This window comes from Danio rerio, chromosome 13 (genome assembly GCF_049306965.1).
Source record: "Danio rerio strain Tuebingen ecotype United States chromosome 13, GRCz12tu, whole genome shotgun sequence".
NCBI lineage: Eukaryota > Metazoa > Chordata > Actinopteri > Cypriniformes > Danionidae > Danio > Danio rerio.
In genome coordinates this window covers 4144638-4158137 of record NC_133188.1, presented here as the reverse complement: position 1 = coordinate 4158137, position 13500 = coordinate 4144638, and the positions used below count along the sequence as shown (strand labels likewise).

Genomic DNA, 13500 nt, shown 5'->3' with positions numbered 1-13500 from the left:
TTTTTTAATAAATTCTAACGTCATGAAGTGTTGTAATATACAAGCGGCCGCACGGTGGCGCTTTTCTTCGTGTGTCTGTGTACATATGCGTGTTTGCGCGGGAAATGACCTGCAGTTTATCTGAACTTCCCGTGAATGCTGTGCTGCTGAGAAAAGCACGCTTGTATCACAGAAGAAAGACGAGGACTCCTGCAAATTATGAACATATACTTTTGCGGAAGCATTCGGGGAGGGCGACAGGACGTGGTTATTTATCAGACAATAGTGAAGAAGTTGCAGCAGTATGGCAATGTTTTAACCGAGCATGTGAGTTATGACAGCCTGTCTGACAAGGGTAAATCATTTTACTCACTTTCATTTTCTGAAATCATTGCGCAACGTGTTCTAGGTCTTTCTCTTTGTCACTTTTTTCAACTTCTTTTTAAAATTTTGAATCCTATAACAATTTAAAACATGTTAATTGTAATGTTAAAGGTGCTGTATGTGAGTTTTCGACTCTTCCAAACCATAAAAATACCATAATAGGTTTTAATGGTTGAAGATATTTAAGAAACATGCCAAGTAAACATACCTGTTTATAGGAAAAACAATGTTAGTCATTTACTAACATGACTAACAAAAGTAACACTTCCATTCTATTTTTGGGGGGGTAATTGTTTTGGAAACAGCCAGCATTTTTCATTTCATTCGTTAAAACCCTGCGCACACCGGAACACTTTTTGCTCGCATTTTCCATCGACGTTTAACGCCTTGTGACTAAATAAAGGGCGGCAATCACTGTTGCCAACTATTTTCGACAAAAAGGCGCTAAGCTCTGCACTAAAAGTCGCTAGATTACGTCATACGTTAATTTGCATATTACTGACGTCATCATATTCTACTGTTTCTAAAACAGCCTTTGGTTAATAAAGGATATTTATATTTGCACTACGCTTTATGTATGCATGCAAATTGAACTAAATTTATTGCTGTTTGGATGCAGTACATCGCTAGAAAAGTCGCTAGATTTGTCGCTAGTCACTTTTTGAAAAATTTGTTGCCAGGGGGGTCTGAAAAGTCGCAAAATCTAGCAACAAAGTCGCTAAGTTGGCAACACTGGTAGTAATGTGATCGTGCACACCAACACACAAAATGGTAGGAGCAAAAACGTAATTTTTAAAGAAACGACTCATGCTTGTTTTTTTGTTTTGTTTTGACGCGCTGCGTTAAAACCTTCTCCACCAGATTGCCTCTTTTGATCTCATGTACGGAGCTGCTGAAGTTAAGGCTCGTACACATCAGGATGCTTTTTGTTTGAGTTTATCGTCAGCGTTTTTCGCGACATTTTTACAGATTCAAACGCAAGCGATTTTTTTCACTGACGTCGAGCAGAATAGTATGCAAAATCACTCCTTGACATTAGATGGCGCTGCACAACTCTAAGCTTCTGAAACCCGCATGTAACATAGAAGAAGAAGAGAGAAAACTGACACGCTTGTTGTTAAAGTTACTGCCAACTGCAAAACTGTCAATGCGAGTGCACATTGAAGAAGATACCCTGAGGCGATATAAACATGGAGCTGCTACTGGAATTATCCATGCTTGTTCAAATCACCAGTCAACTTTCTGTCTACTATGTTACAAGCGGGTGTCAGAAGCTTAGAGTTGCGCAGCGCCATCTAACGTCAAGGAGTGATTTTGCCTACTCTTCTGCTCGACGTCAGTGAAAATTGATTGGGTTTGAATCCAGAAAAATGTCTCGAAAAACGTTGACGATAAACGCAAACGAAAAGCGTCCCGGTGTGTACGAGCCTTTATGGTGCCTTAATGGAAGCGTCCACCGGAGGACAGTAGCTACCTTGGAAATCATTCAAATAAAAAATCCTTACAAGGTGTTTTTTATTTAGCAAACTATTTAAATACTACAAATGTAAACATTAGTCGGGCAGTTTGTGTAAAACCTCCTTTCCACTGCACACGACAAGCGACAGACCGGAAGTATTTCATTTCCAATGGAGAGGAGTCCGGGAGCTGCGTGGAGTTCTGATCATCTCCGTATGCGGAAAATTCGGATACGAATTGAGCTGTGGATCAGTTGAAATATTTGAACTCTTGCGACTAGACCGTATGCGACGGGCCGACCGGATGTGATGTATTCCAGTGTTGTCCAAGCAGGTCCATGCGCACGAGATGAGAAATAGAATTTTTTTTCTTTATTTTTTGACGCAGAAAAGTATATTAAAAAACATTTATATTCATAAATTTGTAATAAAAATATTATATTTTAATGTTTTCTCCAAATTCCTGTCAAAATTTCTAGCAGTCTATGAGTTTCTAGTATTCATTCATTCATTAAACCACCGAAAAATAAAGGCTCTTGCTTTTGTACTTCTTTATTTCGGACACTGCGAGAACAGCTCTCCGATAGTGCGCGACAAAGCTGAAAATTCTGTGCGACTGCCACAAGGGGGCGTATTCCAACAGTCGTGTCCAAATGTAGTGTGCAGTGGAAAGGCGGCATCAGACTCGATCTTCAGGCACTAACTCTTATCTGTTTGTGTGGTCAATCTGGCAACCCACGTTTGAGGAGGAGGGGTCGGATGATCTATATATTTTGAATTTGGACTGCAATACCTAGTTCAACCATTAGGTGTCTATCCTGCATACTGCACCTTTAACAGATGATTGCAGGCAGCACTAATAGTGTGTCCATGGTGCAGGTGAAGATAAAGATGGAGATAAAGCCATTCATGATCGGGATGTGCAGTGGCTGACGATGTCTGACGGTAGGAGAGATGAAATATTCCCAATTTTAACATTATTAATGTGATTCTAAATAAAATTTGGATTCAATGAAATATGGTGTTTAAATTTCAAGTTGGCTTTATTGTCATTTCAACAATATACAGTACAGTACACACAGTGGTCCCCCTGCAGGGATTACTGACGGGGCCCACTTGATTGTGATCATTATACTTATTGTGCTTGGTGTGAACGGGCCTTTACACTGAATAACCAGTGCTGTTTCCTGTCTCTCTTATCAGTGATAGTAGCAGAAGTGACGCAGCCATCTTTAGGTGTTGGTTATGAACTGGGCCGAGCTGTGGCAATGAACAAGAGGATCCTCTGTCTCTTCAGACCTTTTTCTGGAAAAGGTATTGCTCTTGACAGGCTTAATATGTTGTGTAATGTGTATTTATATAGCGCATTTTTTTGTGTATGGTGGTACACCCAAAGCGCTTCTCAATCATGAGGGGTCTCTCCACACCACCACCAGTGTGCAGCATCCACTTGGATGATGCGACGGCAGCCACAGGACAACAGGGCCAGTGCGCTCACCACATACCAGCTATAGTGGAGTGGAGAGACAGTGATAGAGCCAATTCGGTGGATGGGGATGATTGGGAGGCCATGATGGGCAGTGGCGGTGCTAACTTGAATGGTATCCTGGGCAAACCACCCCATTCCCCCGACCAGATTTCTGCGGCGTGGGAATAAATTTCCAAATAAAGCGCGGGAGCGGTCGGTAAGAGGTTTAATTTGGGATGGGAGCGGGTCGTCTAGCAATATCGCTCCCGACTCCCGAGCGAGCGATCACGCGTATGTAACGTTATAGCCGCCTTTTCACTGCACACGAGAAGCGACAGACTGGAAGTCATTCATTTCCAATGGAGAGGAGTCCGGGAGCTGCGTGGAGTTTCATTCATCTCCGTATGCGGAAAATTCGGATCCGAATTGAGCTGCAGATAAGTTGAAATATTTGAACTCCTGCGACTAGACCGTATGCGACCTGCCGACCGGATATGATGTATTCCAGTTTTGTCCAAGCAGATCCGTGCGCGCGAGATGAGAAATGGGAGTTTATTTGGTTCTTTTTTTAAATCTAAAAAGTCTATATTAAAAAAAAAAACTTTTCTGTTCATAAGTGTAAGTAAGAAAGTAATAAAAAAATATATTTTAATGTTGTCTCTACATTCCCTCCAATATTTTAGCGTTCTATGAGTTTCTAGTATTCATTCATTCATTCATTAAACCATGTAAACGCACAGAGAATAAAGTTGTTTTGGACACCGTGTCAATCAGTTTCTCTCCCACAGTGCACTAACACTGAAAATACTGTGCGGCTGTCACAAGGGGGCGTATTCGACAGTCGTGTTTAAATGTCGTGTGCAGTGGAAAGGCGGCTTAAGTGTGTGACTGAAACAGCGTGATGCTGTGTTTAGCTTGTTTGTTCGTTGCAGGTGTGTGCGCGCGTGTGTGCATGCATGCGTGCGTGTGTGTGTGTGTGTTTATACAGACAGCTTGTTATAGGCTTTCTGGACTCTGTATAGCTGGGTGGATTTCGATTTTGTTCTTCCCCTGCTCTTTAGCAGGATGGGGCGGGGCAGGCAGCGGGACAACAAATGCTGAATATACATGGGAGCGGTCGGGTTCGGGCTAAAACCTGGCGGGAGCGGGCAGAGCGGGATTCAAAATTTAGTCCCGCCCAGATCTCTACCAGACAGTACAAAATACAGATAGTGCAAATAAAATGACAGTGCAAAATACAACAGCATACTCCCAAAAAAAACAGCACCATGTAAAATTGACAGCGATATGTACAATGAATAGGTGTCCACATAGTTGTAGGCAGTATTGTTTAAAGTATGGATTGGTTAAAGTGCAGTGCTTGCTACATATTGGTGGTGTGCAGTGAGTTGTATGGAAAAGTCTGTTTGTGTGTGGTGTGTTAAGTGTTCATCAGCCTGATAGTCTGAGGGAAGAAGCTTTCCTTCAGTTGGCTGGTGCGTGACCAGATGCTGCGGAACCGTCTGCCTGAGGGTAGCAGAGAGAAAAGTCTATAGCTTGGGTGGCTGGAGTTGCTGATATATAGCGACTCCAGCCACTGGAGTCTGTTATTTATTCATAATATTATAAATAAATAGCAGAAATCAATCCTAAATGTAACTGAAAAACAATCACATTTATATTAAATTCTATAAAATAAAAAATATACAGGTTTTATAGAATTATCTGTTCATAGACTTGACTCAAGGCTGAGAATTAATGTTATGAAGTCATACCTCCCGGTCTCATCATCCATCCTTTCTGCTTCTATAGCCATACTTAGTCAAAATAAGATCATCATCATATCAACTTCAGTTTTGTCAACTTGCAAACCTCGCTGTGAACTGACACCTTGTGCATGACTAGTAACATAACAGGCTGTCCAACCTTTTTAGAACTTGTCCAGGACACTGGGGTTGAACCCCTACTCTTTTACTAGAAGACGGTTTAACATCTCGCCTGAAAGACAGTATAGTATTCCTTTCACTATACTGGGGCATTAGGACTCACACAAACCACAGGTTGAGCGCCCTCTACTGGCCTCACTAACACCCCTTCCAACAGCAACCAACCTTTCCCCTGTGGTCACCCATGCAGTTGCTGACCAGGCTTACTAAGATTGAATAGATATCCTGATCACTGTTTTTTCATCTCTCTCCCTCCAGTGCTCTCCGCCATGATCAGAGGAGCGTCAGCCAAACCACTCTTCCAAGTACAAGACTACAAAGAGGACGAAGTGGAGAACATCTTGGAGGAATATTTTGAGACTCTCACTAAGAACTGATGAGCAGCTGATCATAACAAATCCTATGTGCTGCTCTTATTCAAATCAACAGGACTGCTTTGGTAAGCATTTGTAGTGAAAATGCATATTAAGCATACACAGTGTATTGTTACTTGCTCTTGAATAAATCTGGTTTTGTTAACAACACACTGACGTTGCTTTGAGTCACAAATGACTTACAAATCCCTGTATATTAGTCAATGAAATTACTGTGGTACATAACTATCAAACTATTGGCGGCTACCATAAACAGCATTGAGGGCCACTGCTCTGGGTTATTATAGCTTTGTGCAGCTACTCTCATGAGATTAATGCATCAGTTCATGAAAGCCCATGAAGTCGTAATGAAATCAAAATGTGCTTCTCATTTTATATGTGCAGTACCAGTGCAAATGATAAATCTGTGCACTTTGAAAATTAACCGGCACTCACCATTTAATTAATTAATAATCATTTCATTAGGACAGTAAGGTCTGACTTTGCTTAGACAAAAGTCTTGTCACTTAACAGAAATAATGTCCAGTATAGAATATAAAGTCATGCTGCAGTGGAAACAGAATGAATATTGTGTCTGACTCCATCATGAGCTTGGAGGACTGCATCCATACATCTCTGCAATGACTCAAATCACTGATTAATAAAGTCATCTGGAATGGCAAAGAAAGCGTTCTTGCAGGACTCCCAGAGCTCATCAAGATTCTTTGGATTCATCTTCAATGCCTCCTCCTCCATCTTACCCCAGACATGCTCAATAATGTTCACCTCTGGTAGCTGGGCTGGCCATTCCTGGAGCGCCTTGACCTTCTTCGCTTTCAGGAGATTTAATGTGGTGGCTGAAGTATGAGCAGGAGCGCTATCCTGCAGGAGAATTGTCCCTCTCCTGTGGTTTGTAATGTAATGGGCAGCACAAATGTCTTGATAACTCAGGCTGTTGATGTTGATCATCCACTCTGCAGATCTCTCGCACGCCCCCATACTAAATGTAACCCCAAACCATGGTTTTTCCAAACTTGACAGATTTCTGTGAGAATTTTGGGTCCATAAGGGTTCCAGTAGGTCTTCTGCAGTATTTGTGATGATCGGGATGCAGCTCAACAGATGATCCATCAGAATAATCCACCTTCTGACACTTTTCCAAATGACTAGAACTAGAAGTCAAGTTATTATGTGTTGCTCTTACAACTGGGATCTTTTGTCAGGTAGAGGATATACCTATACGCATTTCTGTACAAACAGCTTCCAAAAGTAGATTTTGCATAATAGGTGCCCTTTAAATACAAAAAAATATCTTCCACCGTTACAAGTTAATGTATTTTATATTATATTATATTTATAAAATGTAAATATTGTGTTGTAGGTCTTTAATCTTTTTTTTAAACACATCTTCATTTTGCTTTATTCATGTATTGCTTCCAAATCTGGCCAAAACCCAATCACCGACAATCATCTCAATAAAACTTTAAACTTTTTATTTGAAAAGGAAATTTAACTTTACATTTTAATTTAAATGTAACTTTATTTATCATAATGGTTTAATTATTTCCCTTACAATAACATTTGTTTAAAGGTTCTCCATGCATTTACTGCTGAGGACACTGACCTGGACAGATTGCTGTGCATATATTTAGTTTATTATAAAACATTTGTTCATTTTCTTTTATTTTAAAGTAAGTTTATGTTGTAAAATAAGTGTATGGATATAACTAGAGCCTGCTTGTTTTTACACAATATTTAAAATATATTGCTAAAAAAATTTAATGTAAAATATTTTAATTGTTTTTTATTAAAGTATTATTGTATTATTAAATGTATTAAATTATAATATATTTTTTTATAGGTCAAATAAAAATCTTTTTCATCGAGGCCATTTGAAAAATGCCGTAGCCTTTAGCCCTTCATGAGTCTAAAATCCCATTCATAATGGTCTTAAAAATGTCTTGAGTCTTAAATTTAACTCTGTAAAACCAGCAGGAACCCTGTATTTAGCAGGGGTCGCCACAGCGGAATGAACCACCAACTTACCTAGCAAATGTTTTATACAGCAGATGCCATTCCAGCTGCAAGCCAACACTGGGAAACACCCATACACATTCATTCACACATATACACAACCGCCAATTTAGCTTATTGGTTTGCCTCTACCACATGACCTTGTAATGTTGAGGAAACCGGATCTAGAGCTTTTTTAAATGTATGTATTTCTTCAGTTTTTCATTTCTACGTGTCCTAAATTTAGTACTCACACGCCCATAACTAAGATTTTCACCTAATTTGGTGAGTTAAGTGACTTTTTGGATTAAGATGGTTTTTCTACATACCGCTGGAAGAGACTAAAATGTGAGCTGCTGGTGTGCCCAGGGCTGGGAAACACAGGGCTATCATTACACTAAATTGTCCACCAGAGGTCACTTGTTATCTTTATTTTTACTGCTATTTTCATAATGTGCATTATAAATTAAGGCTGTGTTCATTTGGTTTACAAGTTTAAACATCATAAAATGTTTTCAAATTGTTAATTTCTCAAACATTTGTAAATAAAACAATCTGCTCGTTTCTTTCTAAAAACTCATACATTATGTGGTAATCAAATTCTATTTTCAGTGAGAGAAATTTGTGCAAACTTGTATGGTTACACAGTTAAAAACTTTAATACACACAGTTCTGTATAAAAATACACATAACAATAAAAAACAGCTATACATTTCAACAATAAATTACATAAATAAGTTATATTTACATTTAATAATACATTACCAACAGTATTCTTATTTGTCACAAAAATAATCGTTCCCATTAAATTGATATAACAACCTAAGCATCTCATCACAACAATATTAAAGCGAACATTACATTTTCATTTAAAAGTGTTCAATAAACAACCAGCATACTCCATTGGCAAATACTCACATTGAAATATCTTACAGTTTGAACACTTGGCAAAACATGTACAGAAATGAAATAAAAAAGATTCTATGTAGTAGTGTGGCTTGACTAGATATAAATAGAGAACTACTTTCTTACATCGTGGAAGTTTGAACTATTCAGTGTTTCAGTGCTTCGCTTTATTTTACATGGAGCCCATTAGTGTTATGCTAATACTATACTCTTTGAGTACATCAACAAACAGTTCCCAGAACATGTGCATTTCAGAGTCATCATGATACTGCAATCCATTCATACTGTGATTGATATATATATATATATATATATATATATATATATATATATATATATATATATATATATATATATATATATGTGTATAGTTGAAGTCAGAATTATTAGCCCGCCTTTGAATTTTATTTTTATTTTTTAAAATATTTTCCAAATGATGTTTGACAGATTCAGGAAAATTTTTTTCACAGTATGTCTGATAATATTTTTTCTTCTGGAGAAAGTCTTATTTGTTTTATTTCAGCTAGAATAAAAGCAGTTTTTAAATTTAAAAAAAAACATTTTTAAGATCAATATTATTAACCTTTTTAAGCAATTTTTTTCCCCTAAAGTCCACAGAACACACCATCGTTATACAATAACTTGCCTAATTACCCTAACCTGCCTAGTTAACCTAATTAACCTAGTTAAGCCTTTAAATGTCACTTCAAGCTGTGTAGAAGTGTCTTGAAAAATATCTAGTCAAATATTATTTACTGTCATCATGGCAAAGATAAAATAAATCAGTTATTAGAAATGAGTTATTAAAGCTGTTATGATTAGAAATGTGCTAAAAAATTCTCTCCGTCAAACAGAAAATGGGAAAAAAATAAACAGGGGGCTAATAATGCTGACTTCAACTCTATACATCCATCCTTCCATCCATCCATCCATCCATCCATCCCCCAGTTTAAGCAATACTGATTGCATGTTGACTAAATACCCTAAAGTTCCCTCGGCAGCACACGCCTGGCATCTGTGATTATTAAAATAATAATAATAATAAAAAAAGTGTTTGGTAATTTCTGAGTAATCGCTCTGGATTATGAGCGCTTTCATCCATCGACCGACTCTTAGATTCATTCGTACCGTCTTCATGAGCGGTCTGTAACTTCACCGGGAGCAGATGCGTGGTACAGTTGAAGTCAGGATGATTAGCCCTCCTTTTCTTTTTCAAATATTTCCTGAATGATGTTTAACAGAGCAAGGAATTTCCCCCAGTATTTCCTATAATATTATTTATTCTAGAGAAAGTCTTATTTGTTTCATTTCGGCTAGAATAAAAGCAGTTTTTAATAAAAAAAAAAATTAAGGTCAAAATTATTAACCTCCTTAAGCAATATTTGTTAACAGTTATCTACAGAACAAACCATCGGTATACAATGACTTGCCTAATTACTAAAACCTGCCTAATTCACCTAGTTATGTCTTTAAATGTCACTTTAATCTGAATACTAGTATGTTGAAAAATACCTAGTCATTATTGTGTGCTGTCATCATGGCAAAGATAAAAGAAACCAGTTATTAAACTATTATGTTTAGAAATGTGTTGAAAAAAAGTCTCTGTTAAACAGAACTTGGGGAACAAAATATACAGGGGGGCTAATAATTCTGATATCAACTGTATCTCCGGCTAAATAACATCAGTGTTCAGCCTCTTCTTCTCCGGAGATTGGAGGAAACTGATCTTGCACTCCTGTTGCGAATGTTTCCTCTGCGTCCGGTGAGCCGGTCTGCACTGACAGCTAGCCGATCGGTCCTGGAAATACCCGCGAAGCACCAGAGCAGCTGTTAATCCCACTACAGCCAGCGTCATCCCACCTAAAACCAGCAGAACGATGAGCTGAAACTCCGACAGCCCTTCTCCACCGGCTGGAGTTCTAAAAGTGATCTTAAGCAGGCGTTCCTCGCCTCCGCTTGGAGTCGTCCAATGGGAGGGCTTCAGCGTCATGTTTGGGTTGTGTTCAGCTTTAAGCGGAGATTTGGTTGGAGATACCAACTCGCAAGTTCTCCCGGTGAATCCTAGAGGGCAGACGCACTGGAAGTTGGAGACTCGATCTATGCAGCGTCCTCCGTTTAGGCAGGGTTGGCTGGCGCAGTCGTCCAGGTTGATGGTGCAGAAACGTCCTGTGAATCCGGCAGGGCACAGGCAGGAAAAACGATTCACGCCGTCCAAACAGGTGGCACCGTTGGCACAGGGGCGCATCAGGCAGTCATCCATGTTGGTCTCGCAGCGGGCACCGGTGAATCCTGCAAGGCATCGACAGGACAGTTCTGGAGCGTAACCACCCAGATCCTCACACAGACCGCCGTTCTTGCAGGGAGATCTGAAATCATGAAGAGGATTTGAGAGTACAGGTGAAGTCAGATGTATTAGCCCTCCATATTTCTGTTCAGCAGTTTTATTTCAACACATTTCTAAACATAATAGATTTTATAATGACCCAGCAGACACACAACGTCATTAGACGTTAATATTACGTTAGATTTAGATCACTGGTACTCGTGCTACATCGAATACATCTAATAGATCACGGATAGCCTCTTTTAACTCCACTGTGGAGAAGATCTGTATAAGCTGTTGCCAGGGCCGAAGTGGGACTCCTTTTCAGCCCTGGAGTTTCAAGCCTCAGACTGGCCCACCTCAGTTCACGACTGACTATATTAAAATAAGGTCATTTCCAAATCAGTTTCTAATGACACTATCACGTCTTTTTTTTAAGAGAACAGCTGCTGTAGAACTTCAAATGTTCAACAACCCTTATAGTATTGTATGTCGTAACAATAAAAATGAAAAAGATTACATACTCAAACGAGGATCAAGCCCGGATCGGCGGCATCGTAATCTAACATTCTAACCACTGGGCCACAACAGTTGTATCTTGGTTATATATAAAAAGAGAAGAGCTGCGGTAAAATAATGAATAAGAAGACTGTGGTCAAGTAAATAAATAAATTAATTTAAAAAGTGTGACTGCTGAGAACAACAGATTCTGGAGCTAGGGGCAGCGGCCCTCGCGGCAAAAAAACGGACCGGCCCACCGGGAATTCTCCCGGTCCTCCCGATTAGCCAATCCGGGCCTGGGTGTTGCACAGGTGAAGCAGACTTGTCTTACATGTTTTAGACGTGTCCTAATAGTGCGTTTCCACTGAGTCGTACGGTCCAGTGCGCTTTTATGGCCAATTACGCTGTCGAAAGGTGCTAAAAAGTGAACTGTATTGTACCACTTATTGGGTAACCTTCATAGAAGGGTACCTAGCACAACAAAATGGTATCAAAAGGCAGAGCAAGATGCACAGCCGAACACTATTAGTTTACAGAGATACGTCACTTGCTCACGGACAAGCAGGAGAGTGAAAACAAAGAAAGCCCCTTTTTTAAATACACAGCCAAGACATTATATCGTAATAATATATGCATATAATAACAAGCCATGGTCGACCTAAGCTCAAACGATGTCGTCGTCTTGATGAACAGCCACAAAGCCTAGAGGAAGAGCAGAATCTACCCTGTGCCCTGTACTAGTTGTTTACAAGGCCATCTAAAGCTTGAGCGGTTTCACTTTTTGGCTTGTGCTTGCCGCGCGTCTATATTCTAAAAAAATTTACTTTTTGAGCTCATATTAATAATGTGCCCGTGATTATTGAGGAGCTTATGACATCTGATCCTTTCAGAAATGAAGATATGCGAGAATGAAGCACGAAAAAACAAAGGAGCAAATGAAACAGCAACCTAAATCATGAACAAACTGCCATGTTTAACTATTATCATCACCGTTTGGACTATTATGAACTCAAAATGACGCAATTAATCTCTAACAGAGGCTACATGTGCTGCTGAAGATTAAAGCCACAGGTGAGAGGTCTGCTCTGAGTGTGGGCTTATATTTCGTGTTGTTTTTTTAACCCAAGTAAGGACTATATGTATGCTGTGTGTAGTTTTTCTGTAATTGGTAACATATCGGAGTGTGTAAGGGTCTGTATGTGTTCATATATGTTGTATTTATTTTATATAATTGCAGACGCTGTCTGCTGTTTCACACTATCATTGATCTATCTATCTATCTATCTATCTATCTATCTATCTATCTATCTATCTACATCCATCCATCCATCCATCCATCTATCTATCTATCCATCCATCCAATAATCTATCTATCTATCTATCTATCTATCTATCTATCTATCTATCTATCTATCTATCTATCTATCTATCTATCTATCTATCTATCTATCTATATCCATCCATCCATCCATCCAATAATCTATCTATCCATCCATCCATCCATCCATCTTTCTATCTATCTATCTATCTATCTATCTATCTTCACCCATCCATCCATCCATCCATCCATTTAGGTCACCAGTGTCTAAAGACAATAACGACATGAAATGATGTTGATATTTGGTTGTTTTTAGGTTGTGCTGAAAAGTGGCCAAAATGCAACGTCTGTCCGACATTGGACTTAACGTCGAGTTCTGACATCAACCTGATTTTCATTTCCAAAGAAAAGTAACGTCCCATGACGTTGGGTTACAATGTCAATCTGATGTCATGTCTTTTATCTTTGCCGCGATCACAGTAGATAATATTTTACTGGATATTTCTCAATATACTAGTATTCAGCTTAAAGTGACATTTAAAGGCTTAACTAGGTTAATTTGGCAAGTTATGCTAATTAGGCAAAGCATTGTATAACAGTGGTTTGTTCTGTAGATAATTGAAAAAATATTGCTTAAGGGGGCTAATAAAATTGACCTTAAAATGTCTTTAAAATACATAAAAGCTGCTTTTATTCTAGCCGAAATAATACAAATAAGATTTTCTCCTGAAGAAAAAACATTAAAGAAGAACTGAAAATTCCTGAATCTGTTAAACATCGTTTGGGAAATACTCATAGAAGAAAAGAAAATTTCACAGGAGGGTGAATAATGCTGACTTTAACTGCATATACTGTATGTATCCAGTCCTGCAA

At 38.8% G+C, this 13500-nt stretch overlaps 2 protein-coding genes across 10 annotated transcripts in view; one reads left to right on the top strand and one right to left on the bottom strand.

Annotated features, from left to right (window-relative positions):
- The first annotated feature begins 111 nt into the window (after positions 1–111).
- On the top strand, positions 112–5738 carry dnph1 (2'-deoxynucleoside 5'-phosphate N-hydrolase 1). 3 transcript variants are annotated; one of them, NM_001163199.1, is made up of 4 exons: positions 112–334; positions 2700–2765; positions 3024–3134; positions 5472–5738. In NM_001163199.1, exons 1-4 carry the CDS (start codon positions 199–201, stop codon positions 5588–5590), a joined length of 432 nt encoding a protein of 143 aa, NP_001156671.1. In that variant the 5' UTR covers positions 112–198; the 3' UTR covers positions 5591–5738. The 3 variants fall into 3 exon arrangements, with proteins under 3 accessions (NP_001156671.1, XP_073775739.1, XP_073775740.1); XM_073919638.1 differs by lacking the exon at positions 112–334 and adding an exon at positions 432–1270 and having other exon boundaries at positions 2155–2765; positions 5472–5737; XM_073919639.1 differs by lacking the exon at positions 112–334 and adding an exon at positions 480–1284 and having other exon boundaries at positions 1424–2765; positions 5472–5737.
- A 3176-nt stretch (positions 5739–8914) lies between these two features.
- The window catches only part of dlk2 (delta-like 2 homolog (Drosophila)), a 46433-nt gene continuing 41847 nt past the window's right edge, over positions 8915–13500 (bottom strand). For 5 of the 7 annotated variants that reach the window (XM_009307072.5, XM_021480711.3, XM_073920530.1 and 2 more), the window contains exon 6: positions 9057–10851. In XM_009307072.5, coding sequence (XP_009305347.1) covers positions 10158–10851 — 694 coding nt within the window. In that variant the 3' untranslated portion in view covers positions 9057–10157. Of the gene's footprint in view, positions 10852–13500 lie in introns of all 7 variants that reach the window. The other 2 variants (XM_001921677.7, XM_009307075.5) reach the window with 2 other exon arrangements.